At 41.8% G+C, this 19,952-nt stretch overlaps 1 protein-coding gene across 1 annotated transcript in view; it reads left to right on the top strand.

Moving 5' to 3' along the window:
- The window catches only part of kctd3 (potassium channel tetramerization domain containing 3), a 35,530-nt gene that overhangs the window by 13,109 nt on the left and 2,469 nt on the right, over nt 1–19,952 (top strand). Inside the window, exons 5-14 of the mRNA XM_056278709.1 lie at nt 8,275–8,333; nt 9,638–9,718; nt 10,689–10,850; nt 11,849–11,939; nt 12,305–12,495; nt 13,213–13,328; nt 17,268–17,355; nt 18,550–18,666; nt 19,275–19,445; nt 19,719–19,874. Coding sequence (XP_056134684.1) covers nt 8,275–8,333; nt 9,638–9,718; nt 10,689–10,850; nt 11,849–11,939; nt 12,305–12,495; nt 13,213–13,328; nt 17,268–17,355; nt 18,550–18,666; nt 19,275–19,445; nt 19,719–19,874 — 1,232 coding nt within the window. The remainder of the gene's footprint in view (nt 1–8,274; nt 8,334–9,637; nt 9,719–10,688; nt 10,851–11,848; nt 11,940–12,304; nt 12,496–13,212; nt 13,329–17,267; nt 17,356–18,549; nt 18,667–19,274; nt 19,446–19,718; nt 19,875–19,952) is intronic.

Raw genomic sequence — 19,952 nt, forward strand, 5'->3', positions numbered from 1 at the left:
GTGGAATATCTAGCAGGGAAGAAATTTCAGGAACTGCAAAGGTGGCATCCTATGACAGTACCACACTTGAATTCACTGAGCTCTTCAGAACGACCCATTCTTTCACAAATGTTTGTAAATGCAGCCTGCATGGCTAGCTGCTTGATTTTATACAACTGTGGCAATGGGTCTGAATGAAACACCTGAATTAAATGATTAAGAGGTGTGTCCCCATACATTTGTACATACAGTGCTGCTTGAAAGTATGTGAACCCCTTGAGCAGTTTAGATGTTTTACCATGATTTTCTTATTTTATCATCACCAGTTTTTATGTATGAAATGTCAGATATATGTTTATCAATTGCATGTACTTGTTTAGTGGGACTTGTTTAAGTAGCCCAAAAACTACATGAAACATGGCATTAGTGTACGTGCAAAAGTAAGTGAACCCCCAGCTGCATTGGTTAAGTCAAGCAGGTAACAGACTGTGGTGAAACACATTTGGGTGCTTAATTAATCATTTAAGCAGACCAATGAAATGAGACATCCTTGGGAAAGGGTTTGGCCTGCACTAATTAAAAGAGAGAGGAAACCAACCAAACCACTGTGGTCCCATACAAATCAACAATGCCGAGAGCAAAGGAGATATCCGAGGACATGAAGAAGAGGGTAGTGACAGCCCATCAGTCTGGGGAGGGCTATAAGACCATCTCCAAAAGATTCCAGCTCCATCCATCCACTGTAAGACAAATAATTTACAAATGAAGGGCCTTCAACATGACAGCAACTCTGCCTAGAAGTGGACGCCCATCAAAACTATCACCCAGAAGCACCAGAAAAATAATAAATCACGTAAAAGCCAACCCACACATCACCTCTAGAGAGTTGCAGACCTCTCTGGTAGCATCTGGGACAAATGTGCATGCGTCTACAATCGGACGAAAATTGAATCGCCATGACATTCATGGGAGGGTTGCTAGAAGGAAGCCTCTGCCCTCAAAAAAGAACAAAGCTGCCTGTTTCAACTTTGCCAGAGAGCACTTGGACAAACCAGAGGCCATCTGGAAGTCCATTCTCTGGACAGACGAGTCCAAAATAGAATTATTTGGTCATAATCAAAACCAACAAGTTTGGAGAAAAGCCAACACTGCATATGAAGAAAAGAACCTCCTCCCAACAGTGAAGCATGGTGGTGGAAATGTGAAGGTCTGGGGCTGCTTTTCTACTTCTGGACCTCGACGACTCCATATTATCCAAGGAACCATGAATTCTCCGGCATATCAACAAATTCTTGACCAGAATCTCCTGCCATCAGTCAGGGAGTTGAAGCTGGGACGAAAATGGATTATGCAACAAGACAATGACCCAAAGCATTCCAGCAAAACTACAAAGGAATGGCTTCAGAGAAAGAGGATTCGTACTCTGGATTGGCCCAGTCAAAGTCCGGACCTTAATCCAATTGGAATGTTGTGGCGAGACCTGAAGAAGTTGGTACATACCAGATGTCCCTCCAACCTCTCTCAACTGGCTGAGTACTGCAAGGAGGAATGGGCAAAAATCCCCATAAGCAGATGCGAGAGACTGGTTAGTGGTTACAGAAGACGTTTGGTTGAAGTAATGGCCTCAAAAGGAGGAGCCACAAGCTACTAATACAAGGGTTCACATACTTTTGCACATGTTAAATTTTCAGTTTTTGTGAAATAAACCACCTTTGTTGAATTAAATAATGAAAATATATCTCTTTTTGTGTGTGTGTCCATTATTTGGAAGGTGTGCTTTACAAATTGGGATTTGGATGTATGTGTAATAAGCTTATTTTAATGTTCTTACAAAAACAGTGACCATGTCTGGAGGGTTCACAAACTTTCAAGCAGCACTGTATATATATTTTGTATAGTAGATTTATTGACAGCTGATGATTGCTTATGGAATGAAATAGGCTTGTACTGTCTCATAAAGAATTTACTTGACTCACTGGATTATATATATATATATACACACTATATATACGTATATATATAAAACTTTGTTCAAAGAAACACTCAACGGTAGGGAAAGTGCTCAACAAATAAGGAGCAAAATAATCCAGTGAGTTCATGCCAGTTCACTTGAGAGACAAATGGTTATCTGTTCATATTGGCCTGATTAATAGTAAATGGTAAGAATAGTAGTAATAGTATATTTGTTTATTTCGAACGTTAAAATTTTTTTTTAAATGTATAATAAAAGAAAACAAAAGAGAAAAAAAAATCAAAACAAGCAAGCGATATCATCATCAAACATTTGTTTCAAATCACGGCAGTTCGAACAGAAATGTTACTTGTGGAAGCAGGAGTGTAAAAAAATGAAGGTGAAATGTAACATATTCATTAATGCCTTTGTTGGATAAAAGCAGAATCTGTTACTGAATTAGCTATGTTTAATTGCTTACAAGTTTGGTGATCAATCTTCTGTGATTTAAGTGCATGTCTTAAAAGACTCAAAGAAAGGGAGGTGTGTTGTAATGGCACTATTTTATAAGAGCGCAGAGTGCATTGATATGTTGTGTGACGTTTCAAGAAAAGGAGTTCCAGTTGAGGGAGGAGTAACTTTTTTTTTTTAAGTCAGTTTGAAGCTCCATGTTGATGCGCCGGATTAGTCAATAAATTCTCCTCAGACAACGGATGTTTATGTGTGTTCGTAACACTAGCACCAGCCTTTGAGAAGCAATTGGCCTCCTCATGTCAAAATAGGGCCACATCTACACAGTAGGGCTGAGCAAAACAATGTTATTTGTGATGATATAAACGGGTCTATCGTCAAAGATTCAGCCAAACTGTTTATATCGAAGCAGCGGTTTTTACTTTTGCTTGCTGATGCTCTAGATTTTCCTGTTTAGTCAGTGATGCTTATATTAGTAAGCTTATTATTAAATTATGATATTAATTATATTATATTAGTATATATTATATTATTATTATATTAGTCAGCTTATTAGCCTCGCTGCTTGCTACAGGCATCACACGGTAACAATAACTAGCCCACAAATGTGGTTAGCCATTTAGGCTAATGAACTAATGCTACTGTAAACTACTAATAAGACACGTTAGTCCCTAGCTAACGGGTCTGACCTTTTAGCCGAGCGGTTAGTGATGTCGCCTTGTGGTGTAGTACACCCCGTATCGAATCCCGCACCGGGCAAGAAAATAACCGGTTACACTACTTTTGAAGTGGTGCAAAAAACACATTGTTATGGACAGCAATGATGGGTATGAGATGGAAATTACTCACAATGAGCTCCAGATATGGATCAGTGAGTGGGTTGAGAAGAACAAGCTAGCGGACCTGGCTGATCGCAGTCACTGCTGGAGAAGAGGGAAAAACAGGTGCCTGCCTCGCTGAAACTGCGAGTCAGTAGCAGAATGTGAAGCTGTCACAAAGAAGCTGTACAGTCTGCTGTCTCATAAAGAATTTACTTAACTCATTGGATTATACATATATATATATATGTATAATCCATATATAAGCGACTCACTGGATATATATATATATATATATATATATACATATATATACATATATATATACACTCACCGGCCACTTTATTAGGCACACCTGTCCAACTGCTCGTTAATGCAAATTTCTAATCAGCCAATCACATGGCAGCAACTCAATGCTTAGGCATTACAGTCAACCTGCTGCAGTTTGTAGACATAGGTAAAAAAAAGAAAAGAAAAAAAAAAAAAAAATGCAGCAGTAAACCGAGCATCAGAATGGGGAAGAAAGGTGATTTAAGTGACTTTGAACGTGGCATGGTCGTTGGTGCCAGACGGGCTGGTCTGAGTATTTCAGAAACTGCTGATCTACTGGGATTTTCACGCACAACCATCTCTAGGGTTTACAGGGAATGGTCCGAAAAAGAGAAAATATCCAGTGAGCGGCAGTTCTGTGGGCGAAAATGCCTTGTTGATGCCAGAGGTCAGAGGAGAATGGCCAGACTGGTTCGAGCTGATAGAAAGGCAACGGTAACTCAAATAACCACTCATTACAACCGAGGTATGCAGAAGAGCATCTCTGAACGCACAACACGTCGAACCTTGAGGCAGATGGGCTACAGCAGCAGAAGACCACACCGGGTGCCACTCCTGTCAGCTAAGAACAGGAAACTGAGGCTACAATTCGCACAGGCTCACCAAAATTGGACAATAGAAGATTGGAAAAACGTTGCCTGGTCTGATGAGTCTCGATTTCTGCTGCGACATTCGGATGGTAGGGTCAGAATTTGGCGTCAACAACATGAAAGCATGGATCCATCCTGCCTTGTATCAACGGTTCAGGCTGGTGGTGGTGGTGTAATGGTGTGGGGGATATTTTCTTGGCACACTTTGGGCCCCTTAGTACCAATTGAGCATCGTGTCAATGCCACAGCCTACCTGAGTATTGTTGCTGACCATGTCCATCCCTTTATGACCACAGTGTTCCCATCTTCTGATGGCTACTTCCAGCAGGATAACGCGCCATGTCATAAAGCTCGAATCATCTCAGACTGGTTTCTTGAACATGACAATGAGTTCACTGTACTCAAATGGCCTCCACAGTCACCAGATCTCAATCCAATAGAGCACCTTTGGGATGTGGTGGACCGGGAGTGATGCTATCATGTCAATATGGACCAAACTCTCTGAGGAATGTTTCCAGTACCTTGTTGAATCTATGCCACGAAGGATTAAGGCAGTTCTGAAGGCAAAAGGGGGTCCAACCCGGTACTAGGAAGGTGTACCTAATAAAGTGGCCAGTGAGTGTGTATATATATATATATATATATATATATATATATATATATATAAAATCCAGTGAGCATGAAACAGGCTTGTACTGTCTCATAGAGAATTGACTTGACAAACTGTATATATACACTACCGTTCAAAAGTTTGGGATCACCCAAACAATTTCGTGTTTTCCATGAAAAGTCACACTTATTCACCACCATATGTTGTGAAATGAATAGAAAATAGAGTCAAGACATTGACAAGGTTAGAAATAATGATTTGTATTTGAAATAAGATTTTTTTTACATCAAACTTTGCTTTCGTCAAAGAATCCTCCATTTGCAGCAATTACAGCATTGCAGACCTTTGGCATTCTAGCTGTTAATTTGTTGAGGTAATCTGGAGAAATTGCACCCCACGCTTCCAGAAGCAGCTCCCACAAGTTGGATTGGTTGGATGGGCACTTCTTTGAGCAGATTGAGTTTCTGGAGCATCACATTTGTGGGGTCAATTAAACGCTCAAAATGGCCAGAAAAAGAGAACTTTCATCTGAAACTCGACAGTCTATTCTTGTTCTTAGAAATGAAGTCTATTCCATGCGAGAAATTGCTAAGAAATTGAAGATTTCCTACACCGGTGTGTACTACTCCCTTCAGAGGACAGCACAAACAGGCTCTAACAGGTACTATTTAATGAAGATGCCAGTTGGGGACCTGTGAGGCGTCTGTTTCTCAAACTAGAGACTCTAATGTACTTATCTTCTTGCTCAGTTGTGCAACGCGGCCTCCCACTTCTTTTTCTACTCTGGTTAGAGCCTGTTTGTGCTGTCCTCTGAAGGGAGTAGTACACACCGGGGTAGGAAATCTTCAATTTCTTAGCAATTTCTCGCATGGAATAGCCTTCATTTCTAAGAACAAGAATAGACTGTCGAGTTTCAGATGAAAGTTCTCTTTTTCTGGCCATTTTGAGCGTTTAATTGACCCCACAAATGTGATGCTCCAGAAACTCAATCTGCTCAAAGAAGTGCCCATCCAACCAATCCAACTTGTGGGAGCTGCTTCTGGAAGCGTGGGGTGCAATTTCTCCAGATTACCTCAACAAATTAACAGCTAGAATGCCAAAGATCTGCAATGCTGTAATTGCTGCAAATGGAGGATTCTTTGACGAAAGCAAAGTTTGATGTAAAAAAATCTTATTTCAAATACAAATCATTATTTCTAACCTTGTCAATGTCTTGACTCTATTTTCTATTCATTTCACAACATATGGTGGTGAATAAGTGTGACTTTTCATGGAAAACACAAAATTGTTTGGGTGATCCCAAACTTTTGAACGGTAGTGTATATAAATAGATAAATATATACACGGATACAGGAAAAAATATTCTAATTTTCCCTGTATCCGTGTTGATATTCCTCTCCTCATTAGTTGAGCACTCACAACACAATTGACGGTTTTGGGAAAAAAAAACGCTATACATGTATATTCCGCTCCTCATTTGTTGTGCTGTTGATGCTGGGGAGACGTCCCTCTCCCAGGTCAGATTGGACATGTAGTCCCTCCAAGGAGTTTGGGGTCTACCCCGGGGTCTCCTCCCAGTTGTCCGTGCCCGGAAAACCTCCAAAGGAAGGCGCTCAGGAGGCATCCTTATCAGATACCCGAACCACCTCAACTGGCTCCTTTTGACGCGAAGGAGCAGCGGCTCTACTCCGAGCTCCCTCTGGATGTCGGAGTCCTCACCCTATCTCTAAGGCTGAGCCCAGACACCCTACGGAGGAAACTCATTTCAGCTGCTTGTAACCGCGATCTCCCCCTTTCGGTCACTACCCAAATCTCATGACCATAGGTGAGGGTTGGAACGAAGATTGACTGGTAAATTGAGAGCTTTGCCTTTCGGCTCAGCTCCCTCTTCACCACAACAGTCCAGTACAAGGTCCGCATTAATGCTGATGCTGCACCAACCCGCCTGTCAATCTCCTGCTCCATCCTACCCTCACTTGTGAACAAGACCCCAAGATACTTAGAAGTCCTTCACTTGAGGCAACAACTCATCCCCAAACCTGAGGGAGCAATCCATCATTTTCCAGTAGAGAACCATTGCCTCAGACTTGGAGGTGCAGACTCTCATCCCGGCCATTTCACACTCAGCTGCAAACCGCCCCAGTGCGTGCTGGAGGTCACGTTCTGATGAAGCCAACAAAACCGCATCATCTGCAAAGAGCAGAGGTTCCCAAAATGAACACACTCCTCACCTTGGCTGCACCTTGAGATCCTGTCCACGAATGTCACAAACAGAATCAGAAACAAGGGACAACCTTTGTGGAGTCCGACACCCACCGAAAACATGTTTGACTTTGTGCCAAGAATACGGACACAGCTCTCACTTTGGTTATACAAGGACCGGATGGCTTGTAGCAACTACCCCGGTACCCCATACTCCCGCAGTACCCCTTATAGAGTACCCTGGGGTACACGGTCTTAAGCCTTCTCCAAGTCCACAAAACACATGTAGACGGGTTGGTCAAACTCCCATGCCTCCCTCAGCACTTCCGCAAGGGTAAAGGTTTGGTCCGTTGTTCCACGGCCAGGACGGAATCCGCATTTTTTCTCCTGGATCCAAGGTTCGACAATCGGTCAGAGCCTCCTTTCCAGCACCCTAGAATAGACTTTCCCAGGGAGGCTGAGCAATGTGATGCCCCGATAATTGGAGCACATCCTCCGGTCCCCCCCTTTTCTTTATAATATAATGAAAATAAAGACAGGGTTAAGGTTAGACCAAAATGGTCGCATAGCAACCCTTTTCTTTTAGGAAGGTGCAAGTTCATATTAGACTTGGTCGCATTTGTGCCAGGGTCTGCCTAGGAGGCTGCACATCCACAGACTGACAGGCAAAACGTTTTCTTTAGGTAGGTTTTTTTTTAGCTCGAGTGCTGCATATTAATTTTCTTTGAAAAAAATATTTCCCATTCAGTCGACTTGGGCACTGCGTAAAACTTATATTGGCAGGAAAAACACTGGTTTTACTGTCCGTGTGTGTGTGTGCGTGTGTATATACCTGTCCGCTACTAATCTTGCATACTACTGGGCCTGTCAGCCCAACAAGTTTAGTGCAGTTATGACTGTATGATCAAGTATTTTTTATGGTTGCGGTGATTCAAAACCTTTGAAAAACCTGTTTTATACCGCAATTGAGTGCTAACTTGTCAACACTGGAGAAGGGGAGATACGCCGGCAGTGCCTCTGTATATTCCCTTCTCCTGGTAGGTGATGAAAGGGGTAGTTTCTTGCAATGTCTGAGCACTGGAGAAGGGGAGATACACCTGGTGGGTATCTGCACTCTACTGAGTGCACTCTTCTACTGTTTGATAAAGAACAGACTTTATTCATAGAAAATATTTCCTAAAGTGTTGCAAACTATGAGTAAGTTTGCTAGTGCACAGGTGTAGAGTGCAGTTTTGCATTGCATTGTAGAGGTAGTAGTAATGACAATACAAATAATGATTATTTAATTTGACACCTCTATTGCTCTCTGTTTATCTTTTGTAGGGGCGTGAACATCAGCATCTTGCGTCATGAAGCTGAGTTCTATGGGATAACTCCTTTAGGTATGTCTCTGGATGTAATTTAAGGCAGAGGGATGGAGTAACAAAATGCTATCAGCAAAAATAGTACATGCCCTATACTGGCAAAAACGGAAAAACCATGTAACTCTTCTGTCATTTTTTTGGTGATTTGCCTATTGTACAGTTGTAAACAATGAAAGATATTGCCTTAAATATCAATCTTTAAATGCGTAGAAAATATACACTTCACCTTGTCACCACCTGCTTTGTTGTTTAAGGACAAATTGCTCACTCGTTGTGTGTCTGCAACCATGGTTCATACAACCAAGGGCCATTGGCTCTCAATTACAAATCTATTAATAGACAGGTCAATAGATTTGATTTGGTGTTTAGTGTTTCCAAACCACACTAAATTATCCAAAATAAGATAAACAAATAACCATTTTACGGTTATTCTCTCTGTCAATTGTTAATGTATTCTTGTGGTTTCTCTGTTTAAGGTATGTTTTTGTGCTTGGATGATCATCTGTTACAATACATTTCAATAATAAGTTATGACATAATACTTCAAATGGTGTCGATATTTTTTTGAAAGTTTGCCCGTTAAAAAGGGATTATTGACATTTATGAAGTGTGAATGTGAATTTAAACACAATTTGTCCACAATTGAAACTTTCAATTTAAACCTTGAATTTTAACCTTTAAAAACCTTTAAATTCTGATCTTATAGCTGCACATTGACCATTAATCTTACCTCCCATTTAAATATGTTTTTAATTCCCCCTGCGTCATCTGTGGGCAAGGATGGTTAAGTTACTTTTGACATGTTAGGTGATAATTATATATCACCTGCTTAAAATAATATTTTAATAATTTTAGAAAATAGTTGTCAAACTCAACAAGATTGTCTAATTTTAGAAACCCTTTGAAATGGTACAATGCATAGAGCATGAATATTAGATTAGTAAAGAATGAACAGTTTTCCAATATTCAGACATAAATTTGAATTATGTGTTCATCGGTCTGCAGCTACTGTTATTTGTGTGTAAAAATATGAATACAAATGAAGGGACCCTAGTTGCTCACTAATAAGATGCATTTTTACCAGTCTCAGATGGGTCTCTGAGTAAACAATATGTTTGAAAGTATCTGTAATGCTATTTTGAGTGTATCAGGTATAGTTCTGATTGTAGTTGTATAACTTTGATTTTCTTTACTGAATGGACTTATTTGAAGTGCGTTAATATGAAACGTATTATTCATCAACTTGTGGTGTGTGTGTGTGTGCGTGTGCATGCGCGTGCGTGGTTGCGTGTGTGTGTGTGTTTGTGTATTTGCACATGCAGTGCGTCGTCTGCTGCTGTGTGAGGAACTGGACCGCTCATCATGTGGAAGTGTTCTCTTTCATGGTTACCTTCCACCCCCGGGTAAGTACAGGGACCTAAATAATTGCCTTTTGACTTTTTTTTTTTGAGGTTTCATTAGTGGGTCAGTGAGAAACTTGGTGCATTTTCAAATCTGTAGTTTATCTACTTTGAATCGAATCAGGGGCTAATTAATTACATTGTTGTAGGTAGCCATGGGTTCAATTTTGTTACACAGTAATAGCTGTAAGGGAACCAGAATTTGTAAACAAACACCATGTGCAAGTAAACTATTCTCTTGTTGGTCAGAAATGTTGGGTGGGAATTAGACCATCTTCTTGGATTAATGCAAGCAGACATGGAGCATTGACACCAACTGTGCCAGCGGATTGTTGTCTTGCTGTGAACCTCTAGTTTACATAGCAATGTTTAGTATACAGGCAATTTCAACGTAAATCAAGACAGCATCTTCAAAACATTGTTGTGTAGCTGAATTTCATTAGATTGAGACATGATGTCTCCAGATGTCAGGAGCAGGCATGCTATAATGTAGTGACATACCCTATCACTTTCAACTGGTTTGGACTTGGATTGTATTCTCACTGCAAAGGAACCGCTCCAGAGTTTATTTGGAAGCGTTCTCTCTGTGGTCCTGGTCCAAGTGTTTTTTACCATGCTCAATTTTAATATTCACATATGGCCAAACACAGCAAATTGTTTGAGGAAAAGTGCCAGTGTTCAACACTTCAAATGAACAAGATTTGAAAACACACTAAAGGAGGGTCCTGTGTGCAAATTCAGAAATCAAATTAACTGATGAGTTATAAACATGTGGTTCCAACATAATTTTTTACAGAGAAAAATAGCTCCAGGATTTGACCCCTCTGTATTTCAATAAAAAAAAAAAATTATCAGCACACAAATTCAGATTAAACTATAAACTCTGTAAAATGCTTATAAACGTGATATGAAATGTGAAATTGCAGAGCTAAAGCTCACTTTTGAATTACGTATGTCTGTACTTACTGGACAGCTATCCCAGCCCGCAAGTCAAGCTCCGCCTCCGCAGCAACTGGTTCGGCCCCTGAGGAGCGACCCAGCCCATGTGGAGCGGAGGGGGGTCTACTCCACACTTGTCAATCTGCTCGCCCCTCTCTTCCTGGGCCACCTGGAACAGAGGACAATAACAGACTGGGTGAGCATACTGAAACAAATCCTAAAGGGTCATTTGAAACAGTTGTGGTAAATCTGACACACGACTGAGTCCAGGTACTACTTAGTTATAACAAGCCATGGTAAAAAAGATTACTAGGATTAAAATTTGAATATGTTTGTTATACCAAAAGTAAATTAGTCTTGTAGTACAAAAAATAAGGCTCACTACACTCTTGGGCCTAAACACGTTTGCCTTAGAGGTGGACTTAAAATGCAGTTTTCAGTCCACCTATTGAAACATTAACTATAGTTATCAGAACTTAAATAGTGGCTGATGGGACAAGTTTGTGGATGGGAGCCATAAACCTTGTCTTGATAAGTGCCCTAAATTTGTAGGCTCCATCCCCAGGGTGAAATTGAGCGAGCAGATTAAGAGGCACAAACTCCCTCTGTAATAGACAGCGGTTGTAATGTGTGATGTAGGGGTGGGTTTATATGGGGGGACACCCTCTGCCTGCAAACCCATGTCTTTACATGTATGTATATGGGGGCATTGTACTTAAACAATGTGTGCCTATGATCTTGTTTGCACATTTGTGTGTTGTCTTGCATGAACACTGCATATGTGTGTTCCAGAGTGAGTGGGTATGTTATATGCATGTGTATAGCAGTGTGAGTGCATTAGAGTTAACGTGACCTGACACATACTCTTAGTGGGTTGACTAACAGGGAGTTAAAAGCTCTGCCCAAGGAAGCCTAGTTTTACTTCAGCCCTTTTCTTTACTGAGGATGACAGGAGAATACACCAAGTTGGGGGAGTTGGAGTTTCGGGTGGGGCTTCTTCTTTACATGTCATTCTTAATTAAAAAGCACTGATCGCCCCTTCCCTCTACATTCCTTTTTGCCTGCATTCTTTTTTTAATCAAATAGGTTGGACTGCCTGCTGTAGAAAATGAAGAAACATTAAATTAAATAAGTGTGAACATGTGTGTGTGTGTGTGTGTGTGTGTGTGTGTGTGTGTGTGTGTGTGTGTGCAGGGCCTGCAATTGACCCCAGGAAGGTGTTGATCATAGCAGGACACCATAATTGGATTGTAGCGGCTTATGCACACTTTGTCATCTGCTACAGGTAAAACTGACAGTGCGTGATTTGTTTAAAGCAGTTCAAAACCAAGACCTTTATCAGTGCCAACAAGAAGTCAGTCATTGACTCCTGTCAAGTCTATCACATTCATTACACAAACTATCATCTCTGACACTATACATAAAAAGTTTAACCTATTTATTTAATGGTTAGCAAATCATGAAGCCTAATTAGAAAAATAAATACTATGATATAAAAACTAGCAATAAAATCAAATAGCCTCAATTTGAATGTTTTTTTAACTTGTTATTGAATTGGAAACTTTGACCGTCCCAATGAACTTAAAACAAAACTCCTGAGTAATGAGATAAGTGAATTATATGTGTGCATTACCTGTGATCCTACTTCAGGATAAAGGAATCCTCTGGGTGGCAGCAGGTGTTTTCTTCACCCTACCTTGACTGGACAATTGAACGCATCGCCCTCAATGCCAAGGTGGTGGGTGGACCCCACGGAGACAAAGACAAGATGGTGGCTGCTGCTTCGGAAAGCAGCATCATTCTCTGGAGCATCCAAGATGGAGGAAGTGGCAATGAAATAGGTAAATTAATGGGGGCGTGTATTTGTCTTTGTTTGTGTGTGTGTGTGTGTGTGTGTGTGTGTCTGTACTGGCCCTTAAATGTCTGGCCCTTAAATTCAACATTTAAGGGCCCAGACACACCAAACTGACTAGCGGCGATGAAGGCCAACTGTTGCATCGCCTCACGTTGCCCGCCGTCTGGGCCAAAAAGTAGCACTTGAACACACAGCAAAGATTACAGCCAACGGCCAACTAGCATGTGAGTTCTGCACTGATTCGCTAAGCTGAACAGCCAATCAGAGTGATCTCTCTCTCACCGATGGGCTCCGCCGATTGAACATGCTGAATCAGCCGAAAAGCTGCCGACGGGTCCGACTAGTGCCGATGGTGTGGGACATACCGCAAAAACTAGGGTCACAGACACTCACCAAGCCCGACATTGGCCGACCATTTGCCTGGTGTGTCAGAGCCCTAAGGCCCTGATGGAAAGGGGGGCGAAGATGGAAACGGGGGCAATCTGAGGGGAGATGAAGAGGGCATGACTTGTCCTGTTGTAGTGCTTATTAAAGGTTTGGATTAAAACAGTTGATATTAGATTTATTAATTTGACTCAAATATAATAAATGTTTGTTTGGAAATGATCTGCCCAACTAATTTCAACGCACCTGTGTATGAGCTTCCACTCCTGCGCTCTCCCACTCTTAATTACAATCTTGTCTCCTTCTTACTCCACTATAGGTGTGTTCAGTCTAGGTGTACCAGTGGATGATCTTTTCTTTATTGGGAACCAACTGGTTGCCACCAGCCATACTGGGAAGGTGGGGGTCTGGAATGCAGTGACACAGCACTGGCAGGTAAGAAGGCAAATCTATACATGTTGTGTGTGTGTGTGTTTGTGTGTGAGAGAGAGAGAGGTGTGAGTATGTGTACTGTGAAGTTAGTATATACTTTTAAAAAGTCACAAGTGAGAATGTGTTTAACAAAAGAAAGAGGACTATATCTTTTTTTATGCATGCACAATAATCCAGGTAAGGAACTCACAGAAAGGTGAATCAGTTCATCTGGACACGTTTATTGAGAGAAACGTTTCATCACTCATCCAATTGACCTCTTCTGTCTCAACTGACTGCAGGTATCCCCAACCCTTTACAAACAATACAGCGGCATAATGACCGAAACCAACGATCGGTTTCATATGCAAATTATCGTGACCATTAACTAGAGTTACAATGGACAACCATATCAAGTTGTGAAGATGTAAAAAATGACAGATAAACCTTCCTAGACTGAAATTGCAATTGGTCAAGTCAAGTCAAGTCAAGTCAATTTCATTTGTATAGCCCATTATCACAAATTACACATTTGCCTCAGGGGGCTTTACTGCAACTCAACACCGTGTCCTTGCATCGGATAAGGAACAACTCCCTAAAAAAAAAAAAACTTTCACACTAGAACGACCGGGATTTCACTCCTACCTAAAACAACCATGACAGCCAGTTTTTAAACCCTATATTCTGTCAAGATAAATACCCAGTTGAGATATTAATGCATATGTTAGTATGTCTGTTAGGAAACGACTGACACCAAAATTAACATTTTAACAACTATAGTACTATTTTTTAAACAATTTAAACTTCAGAGAGACATGGTTGAACTTAAATAGCAAAATTGAAAAAGTGAAAATATTACCTGAAAAACAAAACGGAAAATGCATATTGCTAATCAAACAAACTTAACAAGTCCTATAAAATGTAAAATGTAAAAAATGAACCGAAAGGGAGAAAAAATAGGAAGAAACTTCAGGGAGAGCAACAGAGGGCTCTCTCTCCCAAGATGGACAACATGCAATGGATGTTGTGTGTGCACAATTTACACAATACAACATTGAAAGAGGATAACAGAATTATAATGGAATTATAAAATATAAGAAGAATATGATGAGGAGGATGCCAAGCAGTGTCCAGATGCCACTGGAACAGCCCAGGACTAGAGCCACACAACCAGCATCACCAAATAAATACATAAAATCAGTCACACATCTTAGTGAGAGAAGGATAGAACATTAAAACAAGATAACAAAATTATATGGATTTATAAGATATATAAAAGGGGGGACATTTGATTCTTGATGTTTACCGTAAACTAACACATACTGATCAGTACTTAAGGTTTGACTCTCATCATCAACTGGAGCACAAACTAGGAGTCATCAGGACACTGTACCACCGAGCTAACAACGTCCCCACCAATACAGGGGCCAGGGAAGGGGAGAAATCCCACATTAAACAGGCCATGGTTAAGTGTGGTTATCCTCACTGGGTGTTTGTCAAAGCCAAGAATATGCCCAAACAGTGCACCAGCCAATTGAAGAGAGGAGAATGATAACAGCTGTGTGGCGGGAGCGTCGGAAAAGTTGAGACGTGTATTTTCTAAACAACGCGTCTCAGTTGCTTTCAAACCCCAAAACACACTGCGCCAGAAGTTGGTCCACCCCAAGGATCGGGTCCCCCAGCACAAACAGAGCAGCAATATAGTTTACTCTGTTCAGTGCTGGGAGGATTGCTGTGACTTGTACATCAAGGAAACTAAACAGATGCTGGCAAAGAGGGTGGCACAACAAAGAAGAGCTAATACATCAGGCCAGGACTCCGCAGTCTACACTGAGGCAAATTTGTGATTGGTGATAATGGGTTATACAAATAAAATTGACTTGACTTGACACATCTACAAGCCAGTGGCCAATCTTTCAAGGATGAGGATGTGCACATCCTTAATAGGGAGGAACACTGGTTTGAACAGGGAGTCAAAGAGGCCATCTATGTGAAGAAGGAACGACCATCCCTGAACCGGGGGGGGGGGCCTAAGAGTACATCTGTCGCCATCTTACAATGCTGTGATTGCAAATATTCTCACATCCTCTGTGAATAGTACACATGGCCATTGCAACTCTAGTTCATGGTCATGGTAATTTGCATATGAAACTGGTCATTATTTTCAGTCGTTATGCAACTGTATTGTTTATAAGGGTGGGGATACCTGCAGTCAGTTGAGACAGAAGTGGTCACTTAGAGGAGTGATGAAATGTTTTCTCTCAATAAATGTGTCCAGATGAACTGATTCAACTTTCTGTGAAAGAAGAATATACTACACTGCTCAAAAAAATAAAGGGAACACCTAAAAACACACTATATAGACCACGATGAATGAAATATTTCAGCTGAAAATCTTTATTTATTAGACAGAGGAATGTGTTTAGAGCAAAATAACCTAAGAATGATCAATGGAAATCAAAATCATTAGCCCATTAAGGTCTGGATTCAGAATCATACTCAAAATCAAAGTGGAAAATGAGAACATAGGCTGATCCAACTTCTGTGGAAATTCTTCAAGACGATTCAAAATGAGGCTCAGTAGTGTGTGTGGCCTCCACGTGCCTGTATGCACTCCCTACAACGTCTGGGCATGCTCCTGATGAGACGACGGATGGTCTCCTGAGGGATCTCCTCCCAGACCTGCATCAGGGCATCGGTCAACTCCTGGACAGTCTGTGGTGCGACATCGCGTTGGCGGATGGTACGAGACATGATGTCCCAGAGGTGCTCGATTGGATTCAGGTCTGGGGAACGTGCAGGCCAGTCCATAGCATCAATGCCCTCGACATACAGGAACTGCTGACACACTCTGGCCACATGAGGACGAGCATTGTCATGCATGAGCAGGAACCCAGGGCCCACTGCACCAGCATATGGTCTGACAATGGGTCTGAGGATCTCATCCCGGTACCTAATGGCAGTCATGGTACCTCTGGCTAGCACGTAGAGGTCTGTGCGGCCCTCCAAGGATATGCCTCCCCAGACCATCACTGACCCACCGCCAAACCGGTCATGCTGGAGGAAGTTGCAGGCAGCAGAACGTTCTCCACAGTGTCTCCAGACTCTCTCACGTCTGTCACATGTGTTCAGTGTGAACCTGCTCTCATCTGTGAAGAGCACAGGGCGCCAATGGCGAATCTGCCAACCAAGATGTTCTCTGGCAAAGGTCAATCGGGCTGCACGGTGTTGGGCTGTGAGCACAGGCCCCAATTGTGGACGTCGGGCCCTCATACCATCCTCATGCATTCTGTTTCTCACTATTTGAGCAGAAACCTGCACATTAGTGGCCTGTTGAAGGTCGTTTTGTAGGGCTCCGGCAGTGCTCCTCCTGTTCCTCCTTGCACAAAGGACCAGATAGCGGTCCTGCTGTGGGGTTGTTGTCCTCCTGCGGCCCCCTCCACGTCTCCTGGTGTACTGGCCTGTCTCCTGGTACCTCCTCCATGCTCTGGACACTGTGCTGGGAGACACATCAAATCCTCTTGCCACAGCACGCATTGATGTGCCATCCTGGATGAGCTGCACTACCTGAGCAACTTCTGTAGGTTGCAGATACCGCCTCATGCCACCTCTAGTGGTGAGGGCACTAGCAAAATGAAAAACTAACCAAAGATCGGCCAGAAAAGATGAGGACAGGCAAATGGTCTGTGGCCACCACCTGCAAATCCATTCCTTTTATAGGGGTTGTCTTGCAAATTGTCTAATTTCCACCTGGTGGAAATTAGACAATTTACCAACAGGTGAAATTGATTCACAAATCAGTGTTGCTTCCTAACTGGACAGGTTGATATCTCAAAAGTGTGATTGACTTGGAGCTACATTGCATTGCTTATGTGTTCCCTTTATTTTTTTGAGCAGTGTACTTAGAGTGATTGAATTTCACTTCTCTTAATGTGTCTGTGTGTTTTTGGGTTTATGTGTTAGGTCCAAGATGTGGTTCCCATCACCAGTTGTGACACAGCAGGCTCCTTTCTACTGCTGGGCTGCAACAATGGCTCTATCTACTATATAGGTAGGTATAGACAGTGCACACACACTCATGGGCAAACACACTAACAATATGAATGAAGGCTCTTTATGGATAAACTTGTCACCAAGACTTGGCCAAATTTTCTTTTTATGCATTATGTTTTTATAAATATAAAATACTTTTTGTAAAAAAAATTTCCCCCTTTTTCTCCCCAATTGTATCTGTCCAATTACCCCACTTTTCCGAGGCGTCCCGGTCGCTGCTCCATCCCCTCTGCTGATCCGGGGAGGGCTGCAGACTACCATATGTTTCCTCCGATACACGTGGAGTCGCCAGCTGCTTCTTTTCACCTGACAGTGAGGAGTTTTGCCAGGGGGACGTAGCGCATGGGAGGATCATGCTATTCCCCCCAATTCCCCATCCCTCCTGAACAGGCGCCCCGACCGACCAGAGGAGGCGCTAGTGCAGCGACCAGGACACATATCCACATCCAGCTTCCCACCCGCAGACACGGCCAATTGTGTCTATAGGGACACCCGACCAAGCCGGAGGTAACACGGGGATTCGAACCGCCAAGCCCCGTGTTGGTAGGCAACGGAATAGACCGCTACACTACCCAGACGTCCCCATAAAATACATCATATTTGATTATTTTTACTCTTACTTATTTGGTCTTACTCTTATTTTTGCCTTGTCTGGTTTGATTTCTTTGTAAAGAACCTTGTAACATTAGAAAAGTGCTATATAAATAAAGTTATTATTATTATTATTATCATTTACACACACACACACACACACTCACACTCACTCAAAGGTCACTCACTTCAAAGGCATATGACAACACATCACCTACCCTGTAACCAAAATATATGATTTTGTAATTTTTGATACTGATTTATGATTAGCAGTACTTATTACATAAAATTCCCAAACTTCCAGCCAGTTTAGTAAGCCACTAATCTTATAAGACATGTAATCTCTCATCTGACCCAATTCTCACTCATTAACAAATAGTCTAGTTCTAAAGTGGAATACTAGTTTGCAATTTTTTTCTTCAGCTTTGATACTGCGCAGATATGTCTGAACTACTACTGTCTCACGGGATGTGGGTCTTGGGTTTGATCGCAGTCCTCCTTTGTGTAGTTTTAAAGTTCTCTGGTGTTCATATTGGGTTTTCTCTGGCAACTACCCTCTCACATCACAATGATGTCTTAACCGATGTTCTTTGGTTTTCAGACATGCAGAAGTTTCCGCTGAGGATGAAGGATAACGATCTGCTGGTGACAGAACTCTATCACGACCCTTCAAATGATGCAATTACTGCACTGTCTGTCTACCTCACACCTAAAACCAGTCAGTAGGCACATGTGCACGCACACACACATGCACGCGCGATACATACACGTACGTACGTACGTACATACATACATACATACATACATACATAATACATATATATATATATATATGTATACACACACACACACACCCACACCCACACCCACACATACATACATACATACATACATACACACACACACACACAAATGTGAGTAATATCACAATGTTATCATTGTTTTGTGCGCTCTGTAAATTTGTGTGTGTATATACTCACACACACAAATTTACAAAAGTGCAATACAAATTTTAAATGAATCTGAACATGTAAGTACTACGACACAATTTTATCTCGCTCTTTCATTCGTTTCACTTCCTCCATTATGCTGAGATCTGACAAAACCTGAAAAAATATCCCTCCTCTGCATACTCCTTACTTTCTATCCTCTTCCCTTCATAGCATTTCAATTTTGTTACACTATGCTTTCCTTATCCCTCAGCGCTAATGGGCTAGCAGCAAATATAGAGACGGTTATAGTTTTAGACTTAGCAATGTATATTTGCCTAGTTTCTTTCTGTCTGTCTGTCTTTATTGTTCACACTTTCTTCATTCATTCTTTAAGGTGTGAGCGGGAACTGGATAGAGATAGCCTATGGAACAAGCAGTGGTGCTGTGAGAGTGATAGTTCAACACCCAGAGACAGTGGGATCAGGCCCTCAACTCTTTCAGACATTCACCGTCCACAGGAGCCCTGTCACGAAGATAATGTTGTCTGAGAAACATCTGGTGTCAGGTAAAGATGAAGTGAGACTTGGGCAATGAATCTGACAGAGTGGCAGTAGGTCAAACTGGGTTTGAGAAAGCAATGTACACAGCTCCAATGCAATAAATTAGCAGCTATAGATGAACATTTGTTGCAATACGAACAGCGAATAAAATCGTCTATCTATCAATCAGTCTGTCAATCTATGAATCATTGCTAGTCAAACTATCTCTTGTATCAATTTGTCCTTATTTCTTTTTGTCTGCATGTATTAACAAATGTTTGCATCCTTATGCATACCAGTGTGTGCAGACAACAACCATGTTCGGACATGGACGGTGACTCGCTTCAGGGGGATGATCTCCACCCAGCCTGGCTCCACCCCTTTAGCTTCCTTCAAGATACTGTCGCTGGAGGAGACAGAGAGCCATGGCAGCTACTGCTCTGGAAATGACATTGGTGAGACATAAGAAGGGTTGGATGGAGGGATGATAAGGGGGGAGGCACCCGAGAGAGAGACTGAGCAATGGCGGTGGA

The sequence above is a fragment of the Lampris incognitus genome, chromosome 4 (assembly GCF_029633865.1).
Source record: "Lampris incognitus isolate fLamInc1 chromosome 4, fLamInc1.hap2, whole genome shotgun sequence".
NCBI classification, from domain to species: Eukaryota; Metazoa; Chordata; class Actinopteri; order Lampriformes; family Lampridae; genus Lampris; species Lampris incognitus.